At 43.7% G+C, this 19,413-nt stretch overlaps 1 protein-coding gene across 1 annotated transcript in view; it reads right to left on the minus strand.

Annotated features, from left to right (window-relative positions):
• Window positions 1-19,413, minus strand: part of LOC117507191 (histone deacetylase 7-like) — a 230,076-nt gene that overhangs the window by 72,486 nt on the left and 138,177 nt on the right. Inside the window, 6 exon segments of the mRNA XM_034167004.1 lie at window positions 4,363-4,596; window positions 4,784-4,981; window positions 4,983-5,017; window positions 14,373-14,508; window positions 15,982-16,080; window positions 17,190-17,290. Coding sequence (XP_034022895.1) covers window positions 4,363-4,596; window positions 4,784-4,981; window positions 4,983-5,017; window positions 14,373-14,508; window positions 15,982-16,080; window positions 17,190-17,290 — 803 coding nt within the window.

Consider the following 19,413-nt stretch of genomic DNA (forward strand, 5'->3'; position numbering starts at 1 on the left):
GAATACTCGGCTCAATAGAGCCCTGACTCTTTGTCAGCCTGGCTACAGTGCTGAAAAGAAACCTGGGGTTGTTCTTATTTTCTTCAATTAGTGATGAGTAGTAAGATGTCCTAGCTTTACGGAGGGCTTTTTTATAGAGCAACAGATTCTTTTTCCAGGCTAAGTGAAGATCTTCTAAATTAGTGAGACGCCATTTCCTCTCCAACTTATGGGTTATCTGCTTTAAGCTGCGAGTTTGTGAGTTATACCACGGAGTCAGGCACTTCTGATTTAAGGCTCTCTTTTTCAGAGGAGCTACAGCATCCAAAGTTGTCCTCAATGAGGATATAAAACTATTGACGAGATAATCTATCTCACTCACAGAGTTTAGGTAGCTACTCTGCCCTGTGTTGGTATATGGCATTGCAGAACATAAAGAAGGAATCATATCCTTAAACCTAGTTACAGCGCTTTCTGAAAGACTTCTACTGTAATGAAACTTATTCCCCACTGCTGGGTAGTCCATCAGAGTAAATGTAAATGTTATTAAAAAATGATCAGACAGAAGGGGGTTTTCAGGGAATACTGTTAAGTCTTCAATTTCCATACCATAAGTCAGAACAAGATCTAAGGTATGATTAAAGTGGTGGGTGGACTCATTTACATTTTGAGCAAAGCCAATCGAGTCTAACAATAGATTAAATGCAGTGTTGAGGCTGTCATTCTCAGCATCTGTGTGGATGTTAAAATCGCCCACTGTAATTATCTTATCTGAGCTAAGCACTAAGTCAGACAAAAGGTCTGAAAATTCACAGAGAATCTCACAGTAACGACCAGGTGGAGGATAGATAACAACAAATAAAACTGGTTTTTGGGACTTCCAATTTGGATGGACAAGACTAAGAGTCAAGCTTTCAAATGAATTAAAGCCCTGTCTGGGTTTTTGATTAATTAATAAGCTGGAGTGGAAGATTGCTGCTAATCCTCCGCCTCGGCCCGTGCTACGAGCGTTCTGGCAGTTAGTGTGACTCGGGGGTGTTGACTCATTTAAACTAACATATTCATCCTGCTGTAACCAGGTTTCAGTAAGGCAGAATAAATCAATATGCTGATCAATTATTATATCATTTACTAACAGGGACTTAGAAGAGAGATATCTAATGTTTAATAGACCACATTTAACTGTTTTAGTCTGTGGTGCAGTTGAAGGTGTTGGGAAGGTGTCGTGACACGGACCCACAACAGGGGGCGTTAATGAACGGACAATGGATAAGCCAAAAAGTAACAATTTAATGTTGTGAATCGCACAACGAATTACAGACAATAACAATATTGTGGATTGTCAATTATACATAAGGTGACATGTGGGCAGGCTCGAAGATAGAAGACGTCGAATCCCAGAAGAGCCGGATCCCACACAGCTTCCACCACCAACGGATCTGAAGAACACCGGAGCCGCCAAGCCCTGCGCCCCAGGCGGCCACTGTCTTCAGCAGTCAGACCAGGTACTGCTGGCAGAAACAGAAACAGTTAGTGGTGGGTGTGTGAATACACACCCAGCAATCCTCCGGTGTTTGAATCCTCCAGGAGGGAAAACCTCCACCTCCAATCACACACTCGTGCAGCTCCTGTCTAACCACTTATCTGGTTGGGGTGTGAAGCGAAGCCGTCGCTGATCACACCAAACGCCAATCCCACAAATAAGGCAAACACCACAGGAAAACGGCTGCAAAAGAACTTCAGACTATTACACAATTTTTGTTCAGCAGAGAAAATTACCTGAATGGTAGGTGATTTCTCGGCAGGGAGGTGGAGTTGCAGTCCGGCTTTTATGGAGGATGAAGTTGATGAGTGACAGCTGGTGTTGATGATGTGTGACAGCTGTCACTCCAATAGTTCCGACGCCCTCTCGTGCTTGACGCCCGCACTCCAAGCAGGGCGCCATCTGGTGGTGGTGGGCCAGCAGTACCTCCTCTTCAGCGGCCTACACAACAGAAGGTGCTATATTATTTTTTCTTTTTGAATTGTTATGCTTAAATAAATTTTTGCTGGTTATTGGTGGTCTGGGAGCAGGCACCGTCTCTACGGGGATGGGGTAATGAGGGGATGGCAGGGGGAGAGAAGCTGCAGAGAGGTGTGTAAGACTACAACTCTGCTTCCTGGTCCCAACCCTGGATAGTCACGGTTTGGAGGATTTAAGAAAATTGGCCAGATTTCTAGAAATGAGAGCTGCTCCATCCAAAGTGGGATGGATGCCGTCTCTCCTAACAAGACCAGGTTTTCCCCAGAAGCTTTGCCAATTATCTATGAAGCCCACCTCATTTTTTGGACACCACTCAGACAGCCAACAATTCAGGGAGAACATGTGGCTAAACATGTCACTCCCAGTCCGATTGGGGAGGGGCCTAGAGAAAACTACAGAGTCCGACATTGTTTTTGCAAAGTTACACACCGATTCAATGTTAATTTTAGTGACCTCCGATTGGCGTAACCGGGTGTCATTACTGCCGACGTGAATTACAATCTTACCAAATTTACGCTTAGCCTTAGCCAGCAGTTTCAAATTTCCTTCAATGTCGCCTGCTCTGGCCCCCGGAAGACATTTGACTATGGTTGCTGGTGTCGCTAACTTCACATTTCTCAAAACAGAGTCGCCAATAACCAGAGTTTGTTCCTCGGCGGGTGTGTCGCCGAGTGGGGAAAAACGGTTAGAGATGTGAACGGGTTGGCGGTGTACACGGGGCTTCTGTTTAGGACTACGCTTCCTCCTCACAGTCACCCAGTTGGCCTGCTTTCCCAGCTGCTCGGGATCTGCCGGAGGGGAACTAACGGCGGCTAAGCTACCTTGGTTCGCACCGACTACAGGGGCCTGGCTAGCTGTAGGATTTTCCAAGGTGCGGAGCCGAGTCTCCAATTCTCCCAGCCTGGCCTCCAAAGCTACGAATAAGCTACAATTATTACAAGTACCATTACTGCTAAAGGAGGCCGAGGAATAACTAAACATTTCACACCCAGAGCAGAAAAGTGCGGGAGAGACAGGAGAAGCCGCCATGCTAAGCCGGCTAAGAGCTAGTAGCTGCGCTAAGCTAGCGGATTCCTAAAAACACACAAAGTGAATAATGTGTAATAATTTAGAGGTGAATCAGCAGAGGGAGTGCTTTAGTTAAGGCACGTGAAGATTACCCTGTGAAACAAATCGTTATCTAGTTAACTAGATCAATATAACTGCGCAGATTAAACAGCTAACAGATACAGCAAAAACACAGTCTGTGCTCCGGAACAGGAAGTGATACATACCGCAGTGAGAGCCAACCACCAGTAAGGCAGGAAGAATACAACCGCTTTAGATTGGTCATGTAGCGTCTAGCTAGACATCTCGATGGCAAGAATCAATGCTGTGCTAAAGTCAAAACCCTACCATTACACCACCTGCCATCGTTTCTCTGCAACCGACACCATGGCATGCCGTCATGCATTTTTGGATTTTAAGGTAACACTCCACAGCGGACATGGAAAAAAATTAATTGCAAATTGTACCTACCTTGTTTTTGTTTTTTGGCAAATGCAATAGGCTTGCAGCATTGTCTCAATGGGGTAGCAATTGTAACTTCCTTTCGTAGCATCGCTAGGAGAAGGATAGCTCCCTCAGGAGTCAAATTATCGTATATTGTACATTAGCACATATGCTGGAACAGGAGGCCGCCATCTGCACACTTGTCACGTACCCATGTGTTGACCCACAACTGCACATATGGACTATCAGCCAGGCAGGGATGTCTGGCGGCTAACGTAAGGGAGTCGGCCTTTAAACATGACCGGTGTCGCAGACCGAACAGCACGCCCCTAAAGATCGGTCCGCCTTTTGCATCCTCAGTGGAAAAAAATGAATTTCATCCATTTGGAATAAGGCTGTCACATAACAAAATGTGGAAAAATTGCAAAATGTGGAAAAATTGAAGCGCTGTGAACATCTTCTGGATGCACTGTATAGCAACCTTAATTTGTAGATGTATGAGTGATACTTTTTATTTATTTTGAGTTATCTTATCTGAACGGATTGGATCCACTCATTTATCTATCTATCTAGTCATTACATTTTATAGGATACATGCCTAGGAATAAGTTGCCCAACACAATAGGAATTTCCCTGTACAATAACTTCAGCGTATTATTGACATAGAGCATACTTTTCATTGAAAAAGTGGCACTGAATTTAGGTGTGTTTCAAAAATATAATTTCTTTGCACAATTTAAGTTTTCAATTGTAAATTCTGATGGCTTTCAATGGAATGCAGCGTAATACAATAGCAACAAATTTTTAATGGTGGTGTGTGAGACAGACAAAGAGAGAGAAATAGATAGAGATGTTGTTGATTGTATTACCTGACTTACCAAGTGTGAGTCCTCGATCAAGCTCTCCCTTGAGGACGTAATGGACTCTGTGTCATAAACTGAATCAGAGCTGGCATTGCTCTGTCTCCTGTGGTAGTGGTCTTCACACACTGAACCTGGTTCTGAACCACACACGGATCCTGTCCCTGATCCAGTTTCTTCTAGATCCATGTCCTCCGATGAGATTTGTGTGAGACGGGTCTTTTCAGTCGACGTGCTCAACAGCTAATAAAAGGCCAAAAGAATGCAGGTATTATTGGTGCAATTTGTAACAGCATGTATTGTCATTAAAAGGTATTTGTACAAAAACTTTAAAATGACTCAATATTAAGAGTCAATATGTCATGCGGCCTCATACTTAATAGTCAGTTAATGTATGTGAATATAATTATGTCATGTTGTGAGCCCTCACCTTGCTCAGGTATGTGCTCTGTTTGTGCCTTTCCAGCATGACTTTGTCATAGTGTTGGGGGGGCTGGGCACATGGGTGACGAAGAAGGGGTGCACGGCTGTAGGGGGGAGGCTCGGAACGTGTTCGCTCAAGGGGCCTGTGGGAGGAAGGGTCCTAGTCGTTCCTCCTTGCAGGAGGTGAAGGGTAGAGATGCTGCTGCATGTTGCTGCATTGGAATAGAGCTCAAACCATGAACTAGAGAGAGTGGAAGACAAATGCAAAAATGGGTCAACAAAACAAAACAACAAAAAGAGTTACAGATACACATGAGGGAGAGGAGTTAAGGTACAAGAAAAGGGAGGTAAAAGGGAAGAAGCATGATAAAACAGCAACAAGACTCATGTAAAATAAAATGGTAAATGGACTGGATTTATATAGCACTTTTCATCTGCATCAGATGCTCAAAGCGCTTTACATAATGCCTCACATTCACCCCGATGTCAGGGTTGAATGTGGGGGCAGAACAACAGCGAGTATGGTAAGGATGATAGGAGGATGGATAGAGAAGGAGTAATGTGGAGAGCTTATGAGGAAACGCAAAGGGAGGACAGCTGATATGACTATACTAATCCAATTCAGTAATTCATACTGGACAAAAACAGAAAGATGAGAAAAGAGAATTTATTGAACATGTTAGACTTCTGTTTTATGTATAAAAAACTAATATGAAGAAACTACATTTTAGCATTTAAATGTGATATTGCTTTCACTAACCAGCTCAGTGAGATGGAAGTTATGTGATTGGACCATTTATTTGTTTGCCTGTCTGAAGAGAAAGTACTTCACTAGAGACATTTGTCATGAAATGCCCCGCGTGCAGTACTATTTTCCATGAAAGTGCAGTAATATGTAGTGAGGAAAAAGTATTTGAACACCCTGCGATTTTGCACTCCTCCCACTTAGAAATCACAGAGGGGGTCCTGAAATTTTCATCTTAGGTGCATGTCCACGGTGAGAGACATAATAAAAAAAAAAACAAAAAAAAATCCGGAAATCACATGTATGATTTTTTTAATAATTTATCTGTAGGTTACTTGCTGCAATAAGTATTTGAACACCTGTGAAAATCAATGTTAATATTTGGTACAGTAGCCTTTGTTTGCAATTACAGAGGTCAAACGTTCCTGTAGTTTTTCACCAGGTTTGCCACACTGCAGCAGGGTATTTGGTCCATCCTCCATACATATCTTCTCCAATCTTTCAGGTTTGGAGTTTCCGCTCCCTCCAAAGATTTTCTATTGAGTTCCAGGTCTGGAGACTGCCAGGCCACTCCAGGACCTTGAAATGCTTTCTTACGGACCCCTCCTTAGTTGCCAAGGCTGTGTGTTTGGGGTCATTGCTATGTTGAAGACCCAACCATGACCCATCTTCAATGCTCTTACTGAGGGAAGGAGGTTGTTTGCCAAAATCTCGCAATACATGACCCCATCCATCCTCCCTTCAATACGGTGCAGGTCGTCCTGTCCCCCTTTGCAGAAGAGCACCCCCAGAGTATGATGTTTCCACCCCCATGCTTCACAGTTGGGATGGTTTTCTTGGGGTTGTTCTCATCCTCTAAACAATGGTAAGTGGAGTTGATTCCAAAGCTCTATTCTGGTCTCATCTGACCACATGACCTTCTCCCATGCCTCCTCTGGATCATCCAGATGATCACTGGTGAACTTCAAACGGGCCTGGACATGTGCTGGCTGGAGCAGGGGGACCTTACTGCCCTGCAGGATTTTAAACCACGACAGCATCATGTGTTACTAATTGTAATCTTGTGACTGTGGTCCCAGCTCTCTTCAGGTCATTGACCAGGTCCTCCTGTGTAGTTCTGAGCTTTCTCAGAATCATCCTTACCCCACAAAGTGAGATCTTGCATGGAATCCCAGACCGAGAGAGATTGATAGTCATCTTGTGTTTCTTCCACTTTCTAATAAATAATCATAACAGTTGTTGTCTTCTTCCAAGCTGCTTGCCTGTTGTCCTGTAGTCCATCCCAGCCTTGTGCAGGTCTACAGTTTTGTCCCTGGTGTCCTTACACAGCTCTTTGGTTTTGGCTATGGTGGACAGGTTGGAGTGTGATTGCTTGAGTGTGTGACCAGGTGTATTTTTACAGGTAACAAGTTCAAACAGGTGCAATTAAATACAAGTAAAGAGTGCAGAATAAGAGGGCGCTTAAAGAAAATTAACAGGTCTGTGTGAGCCAGAATTGGTGTTGTTGGTAGGTGTTCAAATACTTATTTGCAGCAGTAACTACAAATAAATTATTAAAAAATCCTACATTAGGATTTCCGGATTTTTTTTTTTTTTAGATTATGTCTCTCACAGTGGACATGCACCTAAGGTGAAAATTTCAGACCCCTCCATGATTTCTAAGTGGGAGAACTTGCAAAACCGCAGGGTGTTCTAATACTTATTTTCCTCACTGTACATGTGTGGGGTATGTACGAGGTCTATTAGAAAAATATCCGACCTTATTATTTTTTCAAAAACCATATGGAATTTGAATCACGGGTGATTACATCAGACATGCTTGAACCCTCGTGCAATGCGAGAGTTTTTTCACGCCTGTCAGTTACGTCATTCACCTGTGGGCAGTCTTGAGTGAGGAGTCGCCCACCCTCGTCGTCGTTTTTTCATTGTTAGGAATGGCTCAGAGACTGCCTGCTATTGTTTGATCAAATTTTTTTCAAAACTGTAAGGCACAACTGAGTGGACACCATTCGATAAATTCAGCTGGTTTTCGGTAAAAATTTAACGGCTGATGAGAGATTTTGGTCTGGTAGTGTCCGCCGTAAGGACAGCCCACGGTGCCTGATTGGCGATCTGCGCTTCGAGGCGGCAGCGTCTCGCTGTTTCAAGTTGAAAACTTCCACATTTCAGGCTCTGTTACCCAGAAGTTGTCAGAGAACAGAGACTTTCAGAAGAAGTCGCATGAGGAGTTTATTCAGACATTCCACTGTTTAAGGACATTTTGTAATGAAAGAACGTGCGGGCAGAGTCGCATGTCGGGCTGGACCCGACCGCGGGGGGTCGCGACAGGAAAAACACCTCCGTTGGAAACCTTAACGGGCAGTTGGAACATGCCCAAGCTGTTAAAACAATTTCTCAGTTACTCACTTGTTGAAAGCCATCAAAAGCCGCCTGAATTTTACAAATTGTTTCAACACGGAGGTGTTTTTCCTGTTGCGGCGCACACAGATTTGGCCGAGTCCTCACGGAAACAACTCGGCGAATTTGCGCACACGTCTTTCATTACAAAATGTCCTTAAACAGTGGAATGTCCCGCATAAAGTCCTCATGCCGGCCTCTTCTGAATCTTCTCTGTTTCCTCTCACGACGTCCTGGGTGAATTAAGCCTTAAATTAGGAATGTTTTCAGGTCGAAACAGGCCGACGACGGCGCCTGGAAGGCTGCAGGACTCCCGCTCTGTGGGAAGTCCTTACACCCGAGAGAACACCCATAATCTCTCATCAGCCGTTAAACTTTTCACTGAAAACCAGCTTAATTTCTCAAATAGTATCCACTCGGATATTCCTCACAGGTCCAGAAAAAATTTTGATAAAGCAACGCGCGCCGTCTGGAGCAGCGTGTGAAACAAAGGAATTCAGCCGAGAGGGCGGGACCACATCTCACTCAAGGCCTGCCTACAGGGAAATGACGTCACCGACACGTGTGAAAAAACTCACGCATGCACACGAGGGTTCAAGCATGATTGGTGGAATCGCACGTCATTCAAAGCCATATCGTTAAAAAAAATAAATAAAAGGGTCGGTTTATTGTCTAATAGACCTCGTATTTGGTTGAACCCTCATGTGTTTGATGTAAACTGGGATACACAGTGGAAAAATTGGAGATTGACATTATATTTAGTTAGAGGATGTGGCCAACAGTGACCATAAAAAGTCGGTAGCCTTCGAACAAAGGCAACTATTGGTAATTTTTTAAAAGTAGGTCAAGGTCACCGGCCTTCGAACCCATGCGAATTACTCCTCCAAGGCATGTACCCACCAAATATGAAGTCTGATTGCTTCCCCCATCTTTTATGATGAAATAATGCTGAATTTATGTGGAAATGATTGTTGTACAAAAGCTTCAGATATCTATTGTTGAGACAGATGATCACTGGAGTGCAGTTTTAAGCAGAAACAATGTGATAATACACAAACAACTGTCTGTGTATTTCAAGAGTTTTTCTATGTTGTTACAGAAATATCATCAATATGAAGTCATTTGCCACTCATCAATAAGAGGGCACTCATGTACTGTTTATCTGAAGGCAAAAGAAATATAGGATGATACAAATGACAGCAACAAATCACACATCAACAGTTTATACACTACAAAGTTAGGTACAGATATTGGTATTGTGTTGATGAAGTGTATTTTTTGTGGTTTCTTTTTTGTTTTATTTCATTCCTCCTGACCGCCAGAGGGCAGTGCTTTAGCACCTGGATTACTACATGTGCCCAGCACAGAGGTCGAGAATATATACCAACAAAGTCACGCCATTGGATGTGACCTGGGTGACGTCACTGGTTGTCTTTATATACCAGACGCACCCAGCGCTCGCTTCTTTTCTACATTCTCGCATTCTTAGAGGTTGAGAATGCATTTAGCTGCGACTGCCGCTCTCGCTTGCAGCCTCTCAACACAAATTCGGTTGGAGCTATGTGCACTGCACACGTCTTCCAGAGGCTGCGAGACATGGCTTCACCATTTTTGTATTCTTTGACTGACGCCTATCGTGAGTACACCTTCCTAAATGCCGGGTGCGCGCCTTTGCCGCTGCCCTGCTGGGTATTTTCCTCTGTGCAAATTAGCTGTGTTGTTTCAATGAAAGCTGGCTATTTGTTTAGTTGTGTCACTAACCCCGTTAACTACGTGGTAGTGTGTTTATCAGAACCAGTATAGTGTACTGTGTTGAGCTTGCCGTGAGTGTTTTCCACTCCTTGAAGTACTTCGTCTGCACTGCCGCCATTTTGCTACGTTTAACAGCTCCGCTCGCAGCTAGTGTTGTCGTCGTTGCTCTAAGTGACTTAGCACTTGGGCTGTGAGTTTTTCGGCTGTGTGCATTGTGTTATTACTGTGGCTGTGAGTGTTTCACGCGCCGGGCCTTGTATTAGGTTTTACACTGTGAGTGTTTCACGCTCCGTGCCTCGTGTCGAGTCTGCGGCTGGAGTGCTTCATGCTCCGTGCCTCGTGTTGAGTCTGCGGCTGTGAGTGCTTCACGCTCCATGCCTCGTGTCAAGTCGACGGCTGGAGTGCTTCACGCTCTGTGCCTCATGTCAAGTTGACGGCTGTGAGTGCTTCACGCTCCGTGCCTCGTGTCAAGTCGACGGCTGTGACTGCTTCACGCTCCGTGCCTCATGTTACCATTTACACTGCGTGTGATTAATGCTTTGTCTTTCCAAAGGGCTTGCATTAGCCATCTGCACACAGTCCACAATGTTGACAGGGCCTTTGTTGCGTGGCTGTAGTACCTGTTTGGCTACCTTGAGCCCAGATGATGGACATATGTTTTGCCCCTCATGTCTTGGGATTGGACACCTGAGGGAAGCCCTGACTGGCGATGCCTGCCTTAATTGTGCCAGCATGCCACTGGCAGAGAGATCTGCTAGACTTGCGGCATTGGAAAGTGGAATATCTAGTGCGACTTTGGCCTCCAGCCCCAGGAAGGAACCAAAGCGCCGTAAACGCCCACATGCAGGAGACCCTTCTGCTAAGAAGGTTACTCATGACCATGCTTTGGCTGAAAAGGTCAAAAAGTTGACTTCTGAGTTTGCTCAGATTAAGTCCTTGCTTCTGAATCTACAGCCTAGGGATGCAGTGACAGTTCCTGTTGTCCCTAATGAGGCTGATCAGACCAATGTAGTTACTCAGCAGGAGGAAGTCTGTTGCTGCGACTGATTCTTTGTACATGACAAGTGATATAAACTGTGTGGAGGATGAGGATGAGAGGGGTCTTTCTCTAAGCCATTCATTAGTGGGCTCTCACACCTCTGAGGCAGAGTCCCTGCCGCAAAAAGGACCTGAACTATCCTTTGTCAAGCAAGCTCTTCAGTTGGCTTTATCCAGGCTTGGGGTCGACAATCCCCCTGTGGAAACCACTGCTTCAAGTGCCTTTTTCAAAGTCACTCAGAAGCCTGAGTTCAACGTTACAGTTTCACAACCATATATCGAGGAGCTCCACCGATGTTGGGCAGACCCCAAATCATTGACCCATCTATCGCAGGACTGCAGAGCCCTTAGCTCTATGTGTGATTCGGCGCAGTATGGTCTGAACCGTATGCCCACCGTTGACAGCATTATTGCGAACCTGGTTGTGGCTTCAGCTGATGCTGCTTGGCCGGATGCCCGCTGCCCACGACCTCAGTGTAGGGTCACTGATGACCACTTCACCAAAAGCTATGACATAGCTGCTCGCATCGGTCGCCTAGGCAACTCACTGTCCCATTTAGCCCTTACTTCCTTGTTCCAAAGAAGGATGGCGGCTTTCGTCCTATCCTCGATCTCCGACGTCTGAATCGTTATATCAAAGTGCTGCAGTTTCACATGCTCCGCACAGTAGACGTCCTTCAAACTATCACACCAGGAGATTGGTTCACAAGTGTCGACTTAAAAGACGCCTATTTCCATGTGCCAGTGGCGCCTCGTCACAGGCAGTTTCTCCGCTTTGCTTTCGAAGGTCAGGCGTACCAGTTCAGGGTGCTTCCTTTTGGCCTCTCTCTCGCCCCTCGTACATTTATCAGATGTATGGCTGCAGCACTAGCCCCACTGCAAGCTCTTGGATTAAGAATCCTACCCTACTTAGACAATTGGCTTGTCTGTGCTCTGACTCAGGAGCAGGCGCACAACAACACAGCTCTTCTACTGAACCATGTCTCTCATTTAGGACTCACAGTGAACTTTGCAAAGAGTTCTCTTGTTCCCAGTAAACAAACGACCTTCATCGGCATTGCCATCAACTCCCTGACTATGACTGCATCGCCATCCCCGCAGAGAGTGGATGATGTAATTCGTCTTGTCTCACACATTCAACGGGCTGTGACGCTGCCTTCTGGTTTGCTGCTCCGGTTGATGGGCAAATTGACTGCAATGTCGCTAGCGGTACCTTTGGGACTTCTGTTCTTATGTCCCCTACAGATTTGGATCAACAACCTAGGCCTCAACTCAAAGTTGCATTAGCACAGGCTTGTACGACTCTCCAACCAGTGCCTTCTGCACCTCAGACCCTGGGGGAACATGGACTTCATCTGCAAGGGTGTCCTTCTAGGCTCCATCCCTTCTTGTTGAGAGGTGGTTGTTACAGATGCATCACTCAAAGGTTGGGGGGCCGTGTGGAATCACAGGATGGTGAGGGGTGTCTGGAGTCCTCAGGAGAGACTCCAACACATAAACGTGCTGGAGCTTCGCGCTGTGCGACTGGCTCTCAAGCATTTCCTCCTGGCCCTGAGAGGAAGACATGTTCTTGTCCGGTCGGACAACACGTCAACAGTCTATCACATAAACCATCAGAGGGGCACCAGGTCCAATCACTCATTGGCAGAAACTCGGAGGCTTCTCTTATGGACGTTGCCTCGCCTTCAAAGTGTCAGAGCAGTTCATCTGCCCGGCGCACAGAACAGCACTGCGGATTTACTCTCCAGACAGAAACCACCACCGGGAGAGTGGAGACTGACACCGACTGTGGTCCAAAAGATCTGGCAGAAGTATGGTGTAGCGGAAGTGGACCTTTTCGCTTCAAGCACCTTGACACATTGCCCACGGTGGTACTCCTTCTCGGAACCAGACAGCCCACTGGGGCAGGATGCATTGGCTCACCCATGGCCGGATTGCCTCCTTTATGCCTTCCCTCCTCTCCCGCTGCTGATGTTGACACTGCACAGGATACATCAGAGCAGCCACAGGGTGCTGCTGGTTGCTCCATTCGGGCTGGGGAGGATTTGGTTTCCCATGATTTACAAACTCCTCGAGAGGGAACCTTGGGCTCTCCCGGAGAGGAAGGATTTGTTGTCACAGCTACAGGGGAAGATTTGGCACCCTCACCCAAAATGCCTTCAACTGTATGTGTGGCCGTTGAGGGGCCGGACTCCTTGTTAAGTTCTTGTGACCAGGCTCAGACTATCCTTAATTCACGTGCTGCTTCTACCAGGGCTTTGTATGGCAACAGATGGAAGCTGTTTGCGCGGTGGTGTGAGAACCAAAAGTTAGACCCGGAGCGTTGCCCTGTGCCTATTCTCCTCAAATATTTACAAGAACTGCTGGAGAAAGGACTTTCTGTCACTACCTTGAAGGTTTGTGTTGCTGCAATCTCTGCCCGGCACGTCTACGTTGATGGCCGGTCAGTGGGTTCACACCTCTTAGTGTGTCGTTTTTTGAAAGGTGCTCTACATTTGCGGCCTCCAAGGCTTGCACGCGTACCTTCATGGGACCTTCCTCTAGTCCTGGAGGGTTTAAGCTTATCCCCTTTCGAACCAGTTGAAAGTGCTGATCTTAAATGGGTGTCAGTGAAGACTGCCTTTCTACTGGCACTGTCTTTGGCTAAGCGGGTGGGAGAGCTCCATGCCCTATCAGTCACTGGGGACTGTTTGCGATGGAATTCTGACGGATCTGGGGTTACGCTGTGGCCTAACCCGTCCTTTTTACCCAAGAGAATTTCAACATTTCATGTTAACCAGCCAGTTTCCTTGGCTGTGTATGTCCCGCATTCTGATCCAGGATTATCTGTTTCAGGTTCCCTGTGTCCTGTCCGAATGTTGAAGCAGTACATTAGTGCGACTGCTGGGATCTGGAAAACGGATGCCCTGTTTGTGTGTTACTGTGATCACAAAAGAGGCTGTGCTGTCTCAAAGCAGCGACTCTCGCATTGGGTCGTGGATGCCATTTTACAAGTATACAGGTCCAGAGGTCTTCAGCCTCCTAAGGTTACGTGCCATTCCACCAGAGGGGTGTCCACCTCCTGGGCTGCACTGAGAGGTGTCCCTTTGAGTGATATTTGTGCTACTGCTACGTGGGCTTCGTCCTGTACCTTCGCCCGCTATTACAGACTGAATGTGGCTGCTCCTCCTGCGGTGACTTCTGTGGTGTTGTCTGCCTCCACTCCCCATTGCTGATGCGAGGTGAGTGTGACTCTTCGTGACCTTGTTGGTATTAAGTCATCCAGGTGCTAAAGCACCGCCTTCTGGCGGTCAGGAGGAATGAAATAGAACAAGAGTTACGAATGTAACTACGGTTCTATGAATTACGGATGACCGCCAGAGTTGCTTGTCACTCAGAGTCAGTTGCGAGTTCATTCCGAAAAGAAGCGAGCGCTGGGTGCGTCTGGTATATAAAGACAACCAGTGATGTCACCCAGGTCACATCCAGTGGCGTGACTTTATTGGTATATATTCTCGACCTCTGTGCTGCGCACATGTAGTTATCCAAGTGCTAAAGCACTGCCCTCTGGCGGTCATCCGGAATTCATAGTACCGTAGTTACAATACATACATAACTCTCATTTTGTTTTTTGTGTACAACAGCAACTCCTGACATACAAAAGTGGCTTTCTAACAAATCTCACCGGTAAGAATCTGTGTGGGTACCAGTCCGTGTTGTGGTTCCAGTATTAGCAAAGGTTGTAGGTGCTGAGCCAGGGTTGGACTGTTTCCGTCCACAGACATGTAAACCTGAGGCAACTTGGCTACGTGAAGATCAGCCTAGGGAGGGGGAATGAATGAGAGGGCAGGAGGAGGTAGAAAGATGATAGTAAAAAATATGGTTTGACAGTAGAGTTTATGTTTAAGTTCTACAAGTGAGGCACACTAATTAGAAACAAATCAGAGTGAGAAGAGATTCAAACTGCACAATCTTTGAGATCTGCTCAGTGAGCAATCAGCCTTTGATGCATTTCTGTGCAACCTTGTTTAAGATCATACTGCACATCTTTCTAAGTGAGAAGTAGAAAGAAGTAGAGACCTGCTATTGTAAACTATGATTTAAAAGAATTTTTTCAATAAATTTACTAATAATATTTTCATGTGGCTTCAACTCCTGATTAGAGGCTGACTATTCCCCTCCTTATTTGAGAAAAAAAAATCTATTTGAAATTAAACTGAATACACCTGCTGTATACTGATCTAAATGAGCTACTGTCTGATCCACACTGTGGACCAGAAGTTGGCAGTAATGCACCATTAAACTGGATGCCTTAGCCATAAAACAAGAAGAAGATTTGAATGAGAAGGGCATGCTGGGTCTTAGAAAATGAGGAAAGTAATAAATCATGCTCTCAACCTAAAAGACCACACTCTTGTATAAAGAAGAAACTTTCAAATGCTCTTGAATAAAGGAGGATGGCTGGGCTAAGGTAAGGCTAACTATAATAATTTAAAAATGCATAATTAATTTAAAAATGTATAGACATTTAGTGAGGTAAACATGTACGCACAGGTTTTGTCTGTTCAGCAGTGACAAGGAGCAGCTTACTCTTGAGGTCTATGCAGCTCATACAATAACATTAATTAGCCATTTAGCTGCTGCTCACTAATACAGTGTTTGCATTATAAAAAGACAGGAGGCAGAGATGGAAGTGCTTGAGCTGAAGATGCCATAATTTTCTTTGGGAGTGATGAGAAAGGACAGGATTAGGAATGAGGACATCAGTGGGACAGCGAGCGTAAAACGGTTTGGAGACAAAGTCAGGGAAAAGAAACTGAGATGTTGTAGAAATCTGCAGAGGAGGCACCCAAGGGTATATAAAGGAGAAGGATGCTGAGGGAGGAGAAGAAGAGCGAGGCCAAAGAGGAGGTTTATGAATGTGGTGAGGCAGGACATGCAGGTGGTTAATTGAGGAACATGCATAGGACAGGGTGAGATGATCTGCTGTGGCGACCAAAAAAGGGAGCAGCTGAAAGAAGAAGCTTTGTGTTCCATGACATAGTTGCACCATATTTCAATAATAAATGCAACTATGTAACATATGTGTATTTTTTCCTCTGCATGGCATATTTTTGGACAGATGTGATGAATACTCTGGTACAACATATTTTCTGGAAAATATGCAAAATTGGTTAAATTGCAATTATTCCAGATATAAATGAATAATATATTTGAAAGTCAAAATGGCAATGATTTTGGCCAGGACTGTGAATACAGAATAATAAAGAAAGCTGAAAGGTATAATATCTAACCCGTGCAGGAAGCCCCACAGTGATGGTGGGTGTTGCAGTGGGGTTCGGGGGCAAAGTAAAATGGGCCAAACTGTCATCCTTCAGCAGCAGCCTTTGTGCCTGAATGAAACAAATGGAGATAATTTTTCATTTAGCAGCTAAGTTAAAAATTGTTATCAAACTTAAATGTACAGCACAATTTGCACTGCTACTTTTATCACAAAATATCAAACATTGAGGCCTTTCCATTTTGAGGACAGGACTTAAATTGTATCAACTACCAGAGACTAGAAAATCATAAACAGATCAATGCACATCCTTATTTAAAGCAATAAAGCTTATTACATCGCAACAGTGCTTCCTTTCCATTTAAAATGAAGCAGAGATATTTTTAAACTCTTAAATATGCATTTATGTAAACCCAGAAATAAAGGACAAACTCTCTTTTCTTGGTTTTTGTTCTCTTAATCTGATTTTAAGGTGCATTATAATTTTCAGATGAATTATTTTACAATAAAATCCCAACTTGGTTCTTGAGATTTGTGCTTTTTCTTGTTCAGTATTTGTAGCTCTGCACCAGACCTTCATGTGTTTCCTGTAAATTCTTCTATTTTGATATTTTGATAGTGACTGAAGCACTGAACAACCATTGTTAAATTATTTTGGACCAAACCAAATACAGGAATAACAGCATTTCCAAATTTAACGCATTGAAAGATGACCATTTTTGGTATAAAAGCAATTGAAGCAAGACAAAATGCACAAGAATAAGACTGTAAAATGTAAAACACCCAGGTCAGATATTTGTGGCAGAACAATCAACATGAAAAAACATCTGCCTACATAAATTGTGCCTCCAAAATTAAATAGGCCTAAAAATCCAATCATAGCAAAGCTTTGTTCTGTGGATTCGCATTTCATAAAAAATAAATACAGTCGGTGGAATTAACATATGCAAAGTTGTTCACTCTTACAACCCAAACAGATTTGGAATCAAATTAGCATATCAATGTTGGTGTGGCATCCTGTCCAGGGTGTATCCCACTTACGGAATAAGCAGGTTTAGAAAATGGATGGATGGATGGATTTTTTTCTATTAGGGATTTTTAATTTAACAACACCCCTAACAGACCAGAACAACATTATGCTGAACCTGACACTGAACAGACACTGTAAAACTCACAATATGTTACTGTACATAAATTTCTATGATGTCAATGCTACAGTACCTCAGCTAGCGGGAAGGCACCGCTCTCTGAATGGAGGCTGTCATTGGCTGGTGAACTGCACCCTGATGCCGGGTTACTGCTGCTGCTGCTGGGAGAGGAGTCTAGGAGACAGAATAGAGATGTACATCAACTCACGACAAAACAAATTTACAGATTTCACATAAAGCTGGAAAATTTCTGTCTTTAATGTACAACGCACGTTAAATTTATATGACTGTTGCTGCTATGAACACATTTGATGTCCACATATCTGTAAATAGTACAACAAAGCAAGAAATCAGAGGCCCACAAGGTTCTCACCAGGATTTTCTCACAGCATAGGGGAGAACTTGGTGCGTTATGAGTGCTAAAGGTGCAAGTATTGTAGGAGGGTCTGGGGGCGGGGGCACCCCCCCCCCCAAAATTGAAATTTATAACCCTCTGAAACACTATTTCCTGCATTTTGAGAGCCAATTTTTGTGAAGTAAAGCCCAAGATTTTTATCTTTGTTACAACCTTACTTTAAAGCCAAAAGAAACGAGGCATCAGGCCAAAACACAAAAGAGTGTAGAAATGCGTGTCAGAGCAGCTGACACACTGCTAATTTATACACAGCAGCTTTCTAAAGAAAATCCTTACAAATGTGTTTTTTTACTTCAAGATTAACGTCTGATTACTGTACATTTTAAAGTTAAAAAACATTTCTTACATTAGAAAACTTGTAATTAAAATAGTATAGTTTTAAGTAAAAAGGGATTATTTAGAAATCTTTGATGTTCATCTGTAAATTAAAAACATACCTTATCTGTTGTTGTTGTTGTTTCAGATTAGATGATTTCAAATAAAATAGCATGAGAAGCAATGGGTACAATTTGTAAGTCTGGTAGATTCATTCATTCATAGCTCATTTTAACCAGGAAAAAAGACACCGTAAATAAATATAAATATTTATTATAAACATAACAGAAGATGATGTAACAATGACTGCAGTTTGTCTGTTAAATAGGATTTCTCAATGTGACATTAATCTCTTGATGAAATCGTTTTTTAATTGAGTCATTTCAACATTTAATTACATCCTCATTGACTAAGTGGTTGATTTTAATGTTATAGTCAGGAAAGAGTAATTACTAAAATATGAATTTAAGTATTCTAGTGATTGTGAATTCTGTCTGTGAAATTGTCCACAATTGGGGCGGTGCTTCTTCTACCTGTGCAAGTGTCTTTTTGACTGAACTTTGACTTCATGGACATGTTTAATGATTCATTCATTTAATGTTAAAATATAAAAGGAAACAGCTTTTTCAACTAATAAAATAGTTGCTCTTTAAAGAGCCTTTGTTTTATTTTGAAGTGTAGCAACAGGTGTTGGTTTTCAGAGACGACAAGTGAGCTGCACCCTCAGTACGTTTAACCAGATGAACATCTCGGCAACTGCGACCTCTTGGTGGAGTTTTGGGAGACACTTTCCTCACATTTCGAAGAGCAGAGATGCTCTTTTCTTCCTTATGGTTTTCTTCCTTCAGGTTTTGGTGTTCAGCTCCATCACTGGAAGTTTTTGAAGTGCATCTGTATTTACAAGTTTCTCTGCACGGCAAATGTTGAAATGTTTCTGATGTGGGACAAGTGAAGAAATATATATTTTTTAAATATAAAGAAACATGAAGCAGTGCTGTTCTATTTTCTTTGTGTTTCGCTTTTTCATTTTCATATTTTTCAGGAACACACGACGCTTCACAAACATGGTGACTGCGTTCGCAAGGCGCAGGACTTCTGTGTGTTCCATGGGTTAATAAAAAGTCTGTGGGGTATAGAGCCTTCTCTTACCGTGGCCCTGCTCTCTGAAACGATCTACCTGCAGCTATAAGGCAGTCCGACATGGTGGAGACTTTTAAATCAAGATTGAAGACCCACTTTTTTAGACTGTCTTATCGTTAACTGATTATGTTTTTATGTCTGCTTTGTAATTTCTTTTTATTCTACTGTTTTACATTTTTATTGTGCCCTTTTCAATTTTAATTCACTTTGTGCTGTTAGAAATTGTGTGTTGTGTGAAGCGCCTTGAGGCGACTTTGTCGTGAGATGCCGCTATATAAATTAATAAAATTGAATTGAATTGAATTGACTGCAAAACGTGTTCAACCTCCAGCGGAAATGCATCTGCTGAATCGCAGAGAAACAGGGATAATTAGCAATAATATACATCAGCGACCACTAATTATTACCACGTGTGCAGATAGACTTA

Source organism: Thalassophryne amazonica, chromosome 3 (genome assembly GCF_902500255.1).
Source record: "Thalassophryne amazonica chromosome 3, fThaAma1.1, whole genome shotgun sequence".
Classification (NCBI taxonomy): domain Eukaryota; kingdom Metazoa; phylum Chordata; class Actinopteri; order Batrachoidiformes; family Batrachoididae; genus Thalassophryne; species Thalassophryne amazonica.